Source organism: Lissotriton helveticus, chromosome 1_1 (genome assembly GCF_964261635.1).
Source record: "Lissotriton helveticus chromosome 1_1, aLisHel1.1, whole genome shotgun sequence".
NCBI classification, from domain to species: Eukaryota; Metazoa; Chordata; class Amphibia; order Caudata; family Salamandridae; genus Lissotriton; species Lissotriton helveticus.
Window position 1 is genome coordinate 1,889,804,067 of NC_136057.1, and position 13,962 is coordinate 1,889,818,028.

General features: G+C 44.5%; 1 protein-coding gene across 3 annotated transcripts in view; it reads left to right on the top strand.

Moving 5' to 3' along the window:
• The window catches only part of LOC144775490 (dimethylaniline monooxygenase [N-oxide-forming] 2-like), a 205,981-nt gene that overhangs the window by 117,744 nt on the left and 74,275 nt on the right, over positions 1 to 13,962 (top strand). For all 3 annotated transcript variants that reach the window (XM_078659232.1, XM_078659233.1, XM_078659231.1), the window contains exon 6: positions 10,278 to 10,477. In XM_078659232.1, coding sequence (XP_078515358.1) covers positions 10,278 to 10,477 — 200 coding nt within the window. The remainder of the gene's footprint in view (positions 1 to 10,277; positions 10,478 to 13,962) is intronic.

A 13,962-nucleotide genomic window follows, 5' to 3' on the forward strand; every position in this document is an offset into this window, starting at 1 on the left:
TGGTGCTCCTGGTGTTTTGCAGCGTATCCGACTGCAATGCTGTAGGATGCGGCATTTTACTCTCTGGATGGTCTGTCCGACACACATAAACCCACAAGGGCACATTATGGCATAAATTGCCCCCGATGTATTGCAACTGCTATGTTGCTTCAACGAATGTACATGGTTGTTGCAAGTGAAAGTGGTGCATTCTATAGTTAGAGTACAAGCCGTACAAGACAGACATTTGGTGTGTCCCATCAATGGCGGAAGACCCCATAGTGTGGTTTGACTCACAGTATGGGTAGTAGGGAGAAGAGATTTGATCAAGTGATCCCTGATGTTCTTACCCTTACGAAATGCATGTAGGGGGGGAGGTATACCCCCTAATTCTTCACTCACTAAGTGCCAATGTCTGTTAATTGACTTTTTTATCGCATTACTCTTTGTGTTGAATGTCGTAACACATACCAACCGGTCTTCACCTGTAGTTTTCAATTTGGGAGTGAGTGGGTGCTCACGGTGGTTGTGCCAGGCTCGTTTCCGTGCCTTTTTAAGAAGTCTCAAAGGGTAGCCACGTTCACTCAATCTGGCAAGTAAAAGCGAGGACTCATCGAAATAATCCTCCTTCCTAGTACAATTCCTACGTACCCTCAGGAACTGGCCAAATGGCAAGTTATCCCTGAGGTTACGGGGATGATGACTCGTGTATCTGAGGAGAGTGTTCCGCTCACTACTTTTTCTATAAAGACTGGTATACAACCTTCCTGACTCAGTTTTTAATTTGTACGTCCAAAAAATTGATTGAAACATTATCTGATTCCAATGTGAACTTGATGTCCTCCGAACATGTATTAAGCCACTGAAGGAATTTCATAAGGAGTTCCTTATCACCTTGCCAAATCAGCAGGACATCGTCAATATAAGTCCAGAGAGAAATGTGATTTTGGTAGGGGTTATGATGATGTAGAACATAACTTTGTTCATACTCACTCATATATATATATATATTAGCCAAGTTGGGGGCAAATATTGCCCCCATAGCTACGCCTTTCGTTTGTATGTAATATTTGTCTTGAAAGGTAAAGAAATTTTGTGTCATAGCGATAGTTAATAGTTGGATGATAAACCCCATAGGAACAGTTTCAATGCATGCTAAGGCTGCTTGCTGGGGGATATTAGTATAAAAGGGCAGTGATGTCCATGGTGGCTAAAAGGCATGTGTTAGAATCATATGGCCGTCCATCAACAAGCTGGATAGTATGCATAGTGTCCCTTAAATATGTGGGTGTCAATATGGCAATGGGTTTAAGAAAAACATCTATGTATTTCTGACAGAGGCTTGAATTATTAACGATTACAGCACACACCACGTGTAACCAGATTTGAAACTACATTTATTGAGGTTCGCTCCTTTGGGCTACTATTCACCATTAGATCCAATCATGCTAGTTTTGATTGGGTCATACGGTTTTAGAATCGGTTAACTGATGACACTTAATTATTTTACAGTTGTGAATATCCTAAACTGGGCACACAGAGAATACCTCTCGGTCCCTCCATATGGGTAAGCCTTCGGTTTTCGCCCCCCTACTGTGATTCATTCTAGCCCCAAATCTATTGCAACAGCCTTTATTTCCCTTTTCCTTCTTTTAGGGTCATCCACTACCCTTGGTTGTCCCTTCAATTTAGTCCTGATGAAGACTCACATGGCTCAGGCTCAACTAACCGACATGCCTTAAGACAAGTCGAAACGTCGGCGCCCTTGTTGCTTTTCTACCTGAACCCTGTCCTGCCACATTTTTGTGCAAAGCTCTGTGAACTAAATGTGCATATTGTTGAATTTCTGTATAAACGGATGCATAATTAATCCTTGTGGTCAGGTCAACGAGGGCGGTGATTTTGTGGACCGTTCCTTTTGTATATAATTATTGTAAATATTTTATGTCACTATTCATATGGAATTTTCTCTATTTTTCTATTCACTTGACTCGTCCTAATCACTTACCCTTTCTTGCACTCTCTCCTTGGGACAGCCTACACGTTCACATTTGTATGAATTTATAACTGTGATATATTGCATTCAATCTAGATACAATGAATTAAATTGTCTCTAGTTATTTTGAATCAGGTCTGTTGCATTATTTTTCTTTGTACTGTGCATTTATCAGCTAGAGCTTTACTGAGAGATATGCTCCTAAATGGTGTGTGATCAACTAACTATATACTGATTGATTCTGTCAGATTGAATAATAGGTCAAGGACCGCTGTTTTCGACACCTCAATCTACCCAGGTCCACGACTTTTGAGTTACCCCATTTTCTTAATGGTTGGAAAGCAAGTAACAAGCCCTGGCATCAGCCCGGAACCGCAAATCCTGCACACTCTGCACCCGCCAAGCCTGGCCTGTGCTGGAGTGAACCAAGACCCTGAGGACTTCCCCCGGCGATTCTAACTCTGAATCCAGTGCCCAAGGACCCTCCTCGACGACCCCGACGACGCCTGCAGCTTCAGGACAAAGGACCCCTCCGACCGCGACCAGCAGGGGGTAAGATTTCCTGACCTCAAAAGGCACCCCTGCACCCGGCGCCCAACAGCCCCCTGTGCCCAACTCCTGGGTGCCTACCTATCCTCCAAGATCCCAACTTACCCCTCAAAGTGTTGGTCACTCCTGAAGATCCACCGTCCCCGAGCCTGCAGCCTTTGCTCCCTTTTCAAGATCCTCATTGGATAACATTGAGCGTCTGACGGCTCAAAAGCACCCTGCACCCAGCCGCCTGAGTGCCCCTGGCAGTGCAACCTGTCCCCTATTCTACTTCCCTATTTGCCCTGAGCAAATGACCAGGAGCCCAGCTCCCACAGCCGCGTTGCCTGCTAGCCAGCAGCCACCAACCGAAGGCCTAACTACCTCTGCACCCGGCCGCCCCTGTGCCGATGAGGGTGTACTAACTGTATCTACCTGACCCTGGGGGACCCCTGAGTCTAAGCCCAGAACTTTAACTTCACCAGTCGAGTACTCACCTGAAAACCGATGACTCACTTTCCTGCCATTGCATACCATTGACTGGTTTGACTCGAAAAATCTGCTAAGTGTGAAGTTTTGAAACTTTGAAATATTCATCTAAAATCAGCCGAATAACAAATTTTGAATTACTCACCTGTGATCAGGAGAGAAGCCAGTACTGTACCTTGTAGCCCAGTACTGGACCGCAAAAGTAATCACAACCGTGTTTGCTAGTAATCTAAATTTCTGCTATAGGAAACCATTGCCTGCTTTCTGTGAAATTTCTTCCGTGTGAAGTTTTGAAAACTGAAAATATTCATATAAAATCAGCCGAATTCCGAACTCCGAACTACTCACCTGTGATCAGGGGAGAAGTCAATACTGTACCTTTCAGCACAATACTGAACCGTAAAAGTAACCTGTGCCGGGTTTACTAGTAATCTGTATTTTCTCCATAGGAACCCATTGCCTGCTTTTCTATGAAATTTCTTCTGTCTACTTTTGAAAACTTGAAATATTCTTTAAAAATCGTACTAAATACTGAAACACAATTACCTACCTGTTTTAAGTTAAGACGCCAGTGCTGGCCACAGGAGGCCAGTGCTGGATTACAAAAGTGACGCGATCGTACTTTACCTGCAACCATGAATTTTCTCCCATTGAATAACATTGTCAGATTTACATTGAAAAGTTTCTAAGTGTGAACTTGAAAAACAGCTTTATATTCAGGAAAATTCACTACAGTAACTAAAATGTTGTTGCTAATCTGGTTTCATCTTAGACCCCAGGACTGAACCTAGGATCTGGTCCTGGGACTACTAAAGTAATCTGTATAGTAATCAACTGTACTTGCATGTGGAAAACTCATTGAGCTCAATGCTATAGTGTGTTTTAGGATTGTGCTGCTTACTGTCAATACTGTATTAATTGTGTGCACAAACTTTATTGCTCCTTTGCAAAGTAATTACATGAGAGTACTCATAACGAGAAAAGTTATTTTTTTATAACTGTTGGTTCAAAAAATAAAACAACTATATCTGTGGATATAAAAACAATTGGCCTGGAGTTCAGTCCTTGAGTGTGTGAAACCTTTTGCTGACTGAGTGTGTACAACACATGCTTTACAGTGTCCTCTGGTACTGCCTCACTGCTCGACCAAGCTACCACTTGGAGAGTAAGGTCAGTTCTGACTTTTACCTCTGTTATACCTCTGGGGTTGGTGGACTCTATACACACTGTATTTCATTCTAGTCCAGTATATATAGAGCCATTTTCTCACAACAATGTACAAGTACAGTCTGTAACCTGCAAATATGTTTTATTCACACATGCAGTGCATTTGGACATCTTTTACTGTCGCATGATTGCCATGGATGGTCACAATGTGACATGCTCATGAGAAGTAAGTGTCAATGATGGTATTCCTATGGGCCATTCCTGCCGCTGCTGCAGTAGGATGTGGGCCATCTGCCCCACCACCACCACCACCACCACCATCGGCCGGTACCTCTGGAACTGAGATCCATGGGGCCCTAGTGCGAACACAGTTGCTGTGCAACACACAACATGCAACGATCAGCTTGCACATGATGTCCGGGCTGTACAGGAGCTTCCCATATGTGTCGTCCAGGCACCTGAAACGTGACTTCCACACGCCCAATGTGCGTTTAACAATTCCCCTGGTGCGTATGTGGGCTTCATTGTACTACCGCTGGGCGGGTGTGGCCAGGTCTCAGAAGGGTGTCATCATCCAAGGGCAGAGTGCATATCATTGACAACCTGTGACAGTGCAGGGAGAAAAGAGTCAATACTTGGTTCGGCAAGATGTGATGGCAGGTCCACCAATCCAGTGAAGCCTGTGCTGGCTGTGTGTGGGGTGATTGTAAGTCAGCCCGCAGGGAGTAGCTGATACTGACAACTACACCAACAGACATCAGGCACTCAGGAATGCAATGTCAGAACTACAAGGGGGATGACACGAGTCGCACAGGGCTGGTGGCCCCGGATGGACAGCGGGCGACACAGGCCCACCGCCATGGGACGCTGACCTGCGGGAGACTGGGGTAGGGTCATGTGGGCACAGCAGTGCCTCAAATGTGTCATGGCTGCATTCCGCATCTCCAACTGGTGTGTGGCTGTGGTGCCATGAAATGTCTGTATTGGGTGCAGAGGTAGGCCCGGATGACGATGGAGTGGTATGGTCGTGTCTGGTAGGTGGTCATGAAGTTCGACATGTTGAATGTGGTTTGGTCATGTATGCATCCCCACAGTTGTGCATTGTGCTTTTGAGGCTTTGGGATGTTGATTTGGTACTTACCAACGAGCAGTCCCGTTCCACATGTGCCATCGTGGAAGCGCTGGTTGATGGACTGTCGGAAGATGAAGGAATCATGCACACTGCCTGGGTAGTTGGCGACAACATTGGTGAAGAATCCCCGGTGGTCCACTATTGCCTGCACATTGATGGAATGCGTGTGCTTTCTGCTTCGGTGGTGGTGCGAAGTACCCGCACGGGGCCCAAGTGGGACCTGTGTGCAGTTGATTGCCCCCAACAGTGCCGGGAATCTGGTTATGGTGTAGAAGCCTTGCTTTGTCTCCAGCTGTTCCTGCGCAGTGTTGGTGAAGTGAAGGTACTGGAGTATGAAGCTGAGGATGGCATCCAGGACAGGTGTGATGAACTTTGAGAGTGCTGGCTGTGAGACCTCTCTGACTCTGGCAGTTGTTGGTTGGAAGGTACCAGAGCCCAACAGGTGCAGCACAGCCAGCAGCTTTGTCTGTGGAGGGATGTTGGTTCTCCGCTGTGTTGGCACCGTCAACCTGTGGACGATGTGAGTCATGATGCGGATGATGGTGGTCCTTATGAGCCTGTACTGGGCAATTACTTCCTTGGGCGTTAGGTCTGTGAGAGTGGTGCATTTTCGGTAGGTCCGCTGTCTTTCTCTGCGCTGCCTCTGTGGTGGTCCGGGGGGTGGGGCGGGTCCGGGTCCTGAGGGTGGTGGCAGTTCTGGGGGTGGTGGCGGTGGGTGCTTTGGCCCTGTTGGGGCTCCGAGCTGCATGATGAATAGCTCTATGGCGTTGTTTGTTCTTAGGGTATGGCTGTGTGCGGGGCTCCATTGCCTACTGCAGGGAGTCGTCAGTCTTTACATCTACTTGAGGCATGTGTTAAATACTTGCGGCTACCGTGGCTTATCACCTGTTTTTGGTTCGCTTCGTGGATCTGTCAGTTCGCTGTGAAAGTGGTGTTGTTGTTTTTTCATATGTTTCTGCCCGGGAATGCCTATTGTGCATCTCATTTGGGTTAGTTGGTGGTGTCCCCGTTGTGTTAGGTTTTGTGGCTGTTATCGCTGGAATTCTGAATGGGGTGTTAGTTCTATCTCCACTTTTTTTTTTAAACTCTTTTTATTGTAATCCGCTTTATCAAGGCATTGTTCTTCCAGATGATACATGTACATTAATAAAGACCTAGCATTATACATTTCCAGTACATTATTACAGCATTACACAATACATCAAAGTCATGTCCAACACCCCATCTGTCCCACACCTCTTCCCTCCTAGAGGGTTTCTTCCAAAGCCTCATCTATGTGATCCTGTGGTGGTTCACAGATATTGCCCCTGAACGCATTCCATGGCCCCCAGATCTTGCTCCATTTCCTGGCACAACCACGATTAATAAACACTGTTCTTTCTGTTATCATTGCCGTATCCATGTCTGTGCACCATGCGGTGAGCGTCTGCACTTCTGCTGCCCCCCATTTCTGAGCAATATAGCGCTTTGCAACTATTAACCCCAGAGTGGCCCAGTCTTGCATAGGGTGAGTAAGGTCATTCGGCTCCCACACATTTGACAAGCATCTTTTGGGCTCTGGCAATAATGACAACTCCCCCACTTGCAATACCGTTCTCATTACTTGCACCCAGTAATCCATGATCTTCGGGCATTGCTATATGGTATGGTAAAAAGTTCCCTCCTCCCCACATCTCCTTAGGCAGTATGGATGTGATATTCTACCAATTGTATGTAGGGTGAGTCTAGTGAAATACACTCAGTGCTGTATTTTGAGTTGTACCAGCCGTGAGGGTATACCCACCTCCTTTGGCGAAGCAAGTGCCTGCTGCCAGTCCGTGTCATCAATGTCCCCTACGTCGCGGGACCACTTCCCTCTAAGCAATGTCGTGGTGCCTGAGAGGTTGTTGATTAACTTCCGGTAAGTGAATAAAGTAGCCCGCTTATGCATGCAGTCCGCCAGGAACCTGTCCTCGAGAGGCGAGGCTTCCTGGACCTCAGTACCTGGCGATAGGGCCGCTAACAGAGCATGTTTCATCTGTGTGTATCTAAAAAGTTCATTGGACGCTAACTCATATTGCTGCTGGAGGCGCTCAAATGTCATAACCTTCCCCTTGTGCCAAATGTCCCCTACCGTGGAGATCTATCTCCACTTTTGATGTGTTAAGGTGTAGATAAATCGGAGATAAGGCCTCGTTAATATGCCCCTCTGTCTTGTGTTTAGTTTACATAAGGATTAGGGAGATTTAATTAAGAAAGGGGTTTGGACTCCCAACTCGCACATTTGCTTTGGCACAGACAGACTCGTTGTCATATATGAAACTGTTACACTGTTGTCGAATCGGTGCTCTCGTGTTCTTTCCATTGGAATAAATGTAAGTAAAGCATTTGTCCGTTGCCACAATCAAAATATCAGTGAAACACACAACTTGAAATGCACTAGGCTTTGCATGAGTTGTCTGCACAAATGATTGTAGAAACACACACCAGTGTACTGTGCGCGCATGGGAGCGATTTACAGTATCAAGAACAGCCAGCTTGAGGAAAAGTGTGCGTGTTCAAGGAAAGCGCGGGCACGAGTAGACATTGTTGTGAATGCCTGCGGGCAATTCTTGAAATGGAAAAATAGAACTGCTGCACCAGAGTACCTGCTTGTTTTGAGAAGTAACGTTACTCTCTAATTAAAACTATTACTTTTTTCTTGGGAAATGCAGGTACTCTCCCTCGCAAAATAAAAAAAATGCTGGTACAGGCCCATTTAAAGCACTCTTAACTTGGATATGTTGTTTTGTTTGTTTAAAATGTTACATGTATAAAAAAAAGAATGGAGGGAACAGGCAAATAAGAAGCGCGGCCATGCGGCCGCATTATTGAAAGCGACCCTTGGAAACATGACTAGGAACAGATGGCACCCTGAGAGCCTCTGCTAGCTCCTGCAAGGTGGAGGCCGCCACACGCACGAGTTTCAGAAAAGTGCAGACCGATTCCAAGAGGTCATCTCCTAGAGCAGTGCATGCGCGCTGTGCTAGGCTCGTCCTAAAAATTCAATTCCAAATGTAATATTCTGTAAACCTTAGAGAGGGACCCAAGTCACTGGGGGGATAATATTGACAAAGCAACTACTTTGGCAGGATTGGGGGAGGGAGGGTGAGAGATGTGCCCAGCCCACTTTCTCTTCAGACACTGCATCAGAACACACACAAAGAATTTCAGACTAGCCTTTTGTGACTCCTGACAATTGGGTACAAGGGGAGTGAGGCAGAAACTTCCCAACACTTCTGTGGGGGGAAAAAACCAGAAGTTTCTTCCACTTCAAAGCTGGCACCCTGTATACAAATAGGACTCTCAGAACCTCTCTTCACTTCACTTCTGGACCTGCAAAGGACTCTTGGAGGACTGCCCTATTGCCTGTGGCCTGCTGTTTGCTTCAGAAGACTGCCCTGCTGCTCCAAGAGGACTGCCCAGCTTCCTGAAGCTTACCATTTGCCCTCAGGATTATCCTTGAGACCTGAACTTCTGCTTGAACCTAGGGCTTCCAGTGTGACTCCAATAGCTAGTTGGCTGGCCTCCTGAAAGAGTCCCAGGTACAGAAAAGGCTCCAATCACCTTGAACCCCGCACATGCACTCAGTCTGAGTGAGTCCTGACCCCCTAAGTGGCTCCCATCTAATTCTGGAGCCTTGAAATTGGTGCTAATGGTGACCAGATAACTCAAATCCCAAACTCCTAATTTTCCGTCAAAAAGTGCCCTGAGAAATGAGAGGAGACCGGGGCTTACCTGCTCGCCATACGCCCAAGTTGCATCGCTAGTCAGGTTGCTACGTTTTTCCTCGCAGCAGCCAATTCTGTTAAGCGGCTCCTCTTCAGTGACTACTCTTCAGCAGCTCCTCTTCAGAAGGATGTCCGTCCTCCTGGAGAGCTCGTTGGCAACCACCTGCAGCCTGCAGCTTCGTTCTGCTGGAGATTTTCGTTTTTCCAAAAAGAGACTAAGTCTGAACGCAGAAATCTTAACTGAAACTTTGTGCAGTGGCTCCTTGACGATGACCCCTTCTCTGATACCACAAGCTGCCAGGCCCTGCTGAATATGTACCATCTCAACAAATTTTCCTTCAAAATTCTTCTAAGTTCAAAGGTAAGGACAAACTGGGTAGAATCCACTCTGTATATCCGAGCTGCACTCCATTGTGGTCATCTCTAACATTCAACTTTGCCCTGGTCTCACACAACCAAATATCTCCAGTTGGCGCTTTGGTTTTTTTGGCATTGTTACCTCTAAACTTTAAACTCTGGTTCTACAGATTGTATTTTTGTTGTTTTGGTGTCAAAAAATGTATTACATTTTACTCTATTGTTCTTAATCAATATGAGATTTGCCTGGAGTTGTGTTTTGACTCTATTGATGTTTGAGTGCTGCATATATACTTTACACATTGCCTCAAAGTTAAGCATGACAGCTTTTGTGTCACACTACCAGATGGTTAAGCGCAAGTGAATTCAGTGACTTTTGTAGCTTACCCCAACGGGGATTGTGGTTTGTTGCTTTAGACAGGCTCTCACACTCCTCAACCAGCAACCCAATTTATGACGGATTGATTCAATTATTTAGAATGCCGAGAGGCACGGCGCTAGGATTTTTGTCGTCGTAGGTGATGTAGCATTTTGCTCCTTCTCCTTTCTGGTACTAGTGTGACATTTGGTGCATTTAGGGACAGTGCGGCACCATAGGAAGTAGTTTAGCCTTGGTTTGTCCTCTAACCTGCCCTGCAAGAATATAAGCTGCAGAATGTATTGATTTGTTAAATAAAAACCTAGGAATAGTAACATTGTATTGCAAGGGCACAAGGCCAACATATGCCTGCTAGAGTAAGCTGGCATGAATATGCTTCATGTAAACTTTGGAAAGAAGTCCCGTATTGGAAATCAAGTCTAGGAGGAATTCTGTTAAGGTTGCAAGATAAGTCAACTCTTTAAACTAGCCTAGCCTTGAGTGATTGTATGTGTTCTACAGGTCTTCCTAAGCACCAGGAGTGGTTCCTGGGTAATGAGGCGAGTGCACGACATGGGCTACCCCTTTGATATGGTGCTCAACACCCGCTTTAGGAATTGCTTGCGGAATTCCCTGCCCACCTCCATTTCCATCTGGCTGACAGACCGTAAGATGAATTCCTGGTTTGACCATGCCAACTACGGACTTCGCCCCCAGGACAGGTATGTTCTCTGGAGGTGTCTGTGATGTGCATCAACCCCATTATTTTGTTTCTGTGTCCTGTAATTTCACAACATGCTTAAGAATAATGCTTTTCAAACCGGGTTGTTTGCTTTCTTTTCTTTCACTAAAAAATAGCAGTTGTACTAAAGGGTCGTTATGTGTACATAGAGCACAATAAACTGTAGAACCAATTCACAAAGGCATTTATGAGCACACAAATTGGTACTGCAGTAGCACTACTTCACATACACATAAATGTCTTAGTGAATAGTCCTTTCTATTTGTACTAACTGTACATGAATATAGCCTGATTATTCCCATTTTATTCTCATTTTATATGATTTGAGGTCAATTTGCAAAGGCATTTAAGAGTAAGTGAGGAGGCCTCAAAGTTGCTCCTGAGTATGCATACAGCCCAGAAAATGTAAGTGGATTTATATTTCTAAATCCAGCCAAAGTCTCTTCACATCTTTTAAGATTGCCACACCGCTGGTTTTCTACCGGCACCACTGGTATTTTGATGTCCGGCTAGTACAAAAACTAACCAAAAGCCGGCATTTTACCCTTGATCTCTGTAGATGTCAAACAGCAAATGTAAAGAGGAAACACTTTTACATGAGTTCTAGAGCTTTGCTAATTATCCCTTAGTAATAATTAAAGTAAACGAAGACACATGTTATGAATGAATAAATACGATTTTGTGTACAGTACTATTTAGTATCAAGTCCAGGCCTTTGCAGGAACTTAAAACAACAAAAATATGGGCAGTATTTTTCTCTAGGAAAGGTGGCAACCTTAATTAAGGCAAACACAAGGAGATGATGGACAGAGCGCTGAAACTCTTCAGACACTCACCCCCAGTCACAGATCTGGGTTGAATCCATCAGTGTTCTTTAGCTCACTTCGCCACCCAGTTCAGACCCAGCCATATGCAAATCAGTCTTGACCCTGTTTCTCATGGGAACAGTCCAAACCAAACTGCTAAGCCAGGTCTTCCCTGGACTGGAAACAAGAATCCTGGGAACTGTCTCGGGGTAACACCCCTTATCAGCCAGGCTAGCTTGAATCCAGTGGCAAAGTGAGCAAGGGACCCACTTCTGGGCATACGGTTTCCCTAATTAATGGACTGTAAATGTACTAATCAAATTCCTGCTATAGGATACTTGGAGGCAGGTGCTGAAGAGTGGGTTTGCCTGCATGTGTTCACTTTTCCTATCTCTCTGTGGAGTACCTTCGTAAATGAAAATGTTTGTTGCAGTTCTAATTTTCCTTTGTTAAAACATCTTTGATTCCATCAAGATGGTGCTCAGGTGTGCCAAACTGCTGTCATATATTCAGAATGTTGGCTCTCTAGTTGTTCATTATGTTAAAGCTGTAGTTGATCACCAGGAATTAAACTGATAGACTGCTACTGGTGCTGGAAGTACATAAAAATGTGTCCTACATTTGCTTTCTTCAACACTAACCTTAATTTCTATGGCAAAACGATTCACCTCATTTTGTTAATTTCCAAAGAATTCTTTTTAATTTTTACAGCTTAGATTTAATCACTATGGTTTCAGGTGTACCAAATGTTTTGTCATGATAAAGAATGCTAGCTCTTCAATTCTTCATTAGAACACTGAGGAAGGATGCAGTACAGCACCGGGGCATCATCTGACCGGCTGCTTGCAGAAGTTCATACATGCCAACATTTGGAAGGAAGAAGCAGGGAGGTTTTGAAAAATAAATTAGAGTCATTTATTTTCCTCATTGAATTGTATTGAACCGGAGTCAATTTTAGGTGGGAGACTGCTCAAATAAAGCAATTTTTGGATTTACAAACTGGGAGTCTCCCACCTGAATTGGGTGTGTTGACATGTATTGCAGTTGGGAGTGCATGTTTTTACTTAGTATTTGAGATGTTATCCTCATATGGCTGAGAAAGATATTGTGAATTTACAGAGAAAAAGCTCTTACTTTAGCTTATGGAGCACCTCCCATACACTCTATGAGAAAATCATGAGAGAAAACAGTTTTCCTTAGAAGTGGCTTATCAAATTCCAGAAGAGGATTAGTATTTTTTTATAGAGTAAAATCACTGAGAAGTCACCTGAATTCTTAAAATAAGTTTAAAACCACAAACAAAATGATTTAAATGTGTTATCACCCTTCATATGCACTCCTTTTTGTGACCCTCAAAAACCAGCTGTAAAGGGCAGGCAACATGGTGCAGAGGTGCACACATTGATAATGGATTGCAGGGGCTGAAAGCTGACCATGGGGGGCGTGCCAGCAGGCTAGCACAATGGACCTCAGTGGGCAGGAATGTAGTGGCAGGGATACACACATGATACAGCCGATTTGCGCCATGCAGATCTTCAGTACAAAACAAAACAGGCACATTTTCCAATGAAGGGAAAGTTCTCTAATTCGCTAAACTAGAGAAGGTGTTTGCAAAATAAAACGTCTAAAGGCGGAATCAAATAAATATTCATTCAGGGAAGCGAGAAAGGATTTGGCAAGTAGTCTATTTTTTGGGGCAGAAGCACAGACATAAGCTGTAAAGGGAGAAAAATAGGTGTATACTTTAAATGAGAGTGGAAAGGCATCTGATCTAACTAACTCTTCAATGCATGGCTTAAATCATGCTTTCTAGATCAAAGACAACTCTCTGATTTCCATAAAGAGAACCAATCCGGATCGAACATTTTGTGATAACAGTTTCAGTGTTCTTCCCAGCTACTGCCCAGTGGAGTCTCTGATGTGTGACCTTCAGTGTATATCTTGTATTGGGATGATACAATTCGTTCAAAAGCTCCTTTTTGCAGGTGCAGAGTTCAATATTCAGCTCTCCAAGGAACATATGCAGAGAATCATTCCCCCAAAAAACCAAAAAACAATATAATGCATTTTATTTAACATTGACTGTTCCAGCTTGCCTCCTGAAACAAGAAAAAGTCAAATACACAAAAGACTGTAAAGCTTTGCAACTTAACATGAGCTATTTTAATCAAGGTTAACATTAACTTTTGTCAACATTTATGTGAAAATCACACACTATATATATTGCGGGTTGCAGATTCATTTAAATGCTCGTACAAAGTGTTTAGTAATAAAAAGCACCCCCAATTCCCCCTCTGATGACTTAGTCATCACACATTACGTTCATACAGTGTGTTTGGGGTGGTGGCAGCTCCCTGTTACTTCCGCTTAGCTTGTGGCCATAATAGTTAGAACAGCGGTGATTTTAAGACTGATTGTTCGATTTTTAATACAAAACGATCTTATTTCTTTTATTTACATTTTACTCTGCCTAACCCTTTTTTGTTGTGCAGGTACATCGCCGGCGAGCTCTGACTCACCCTTTATTTTTTACAAGCCTCTCCTGGCCCCTTTCACCGCGGCTGTTGTTACGGTTGTGGCGAGGGTGGGCGGCCATCTTGAGAGTAGTCCTTCTCCCCAGCAGAACTGGTGGCAGCGTTCTATCTGGGGGAGAGAGGAC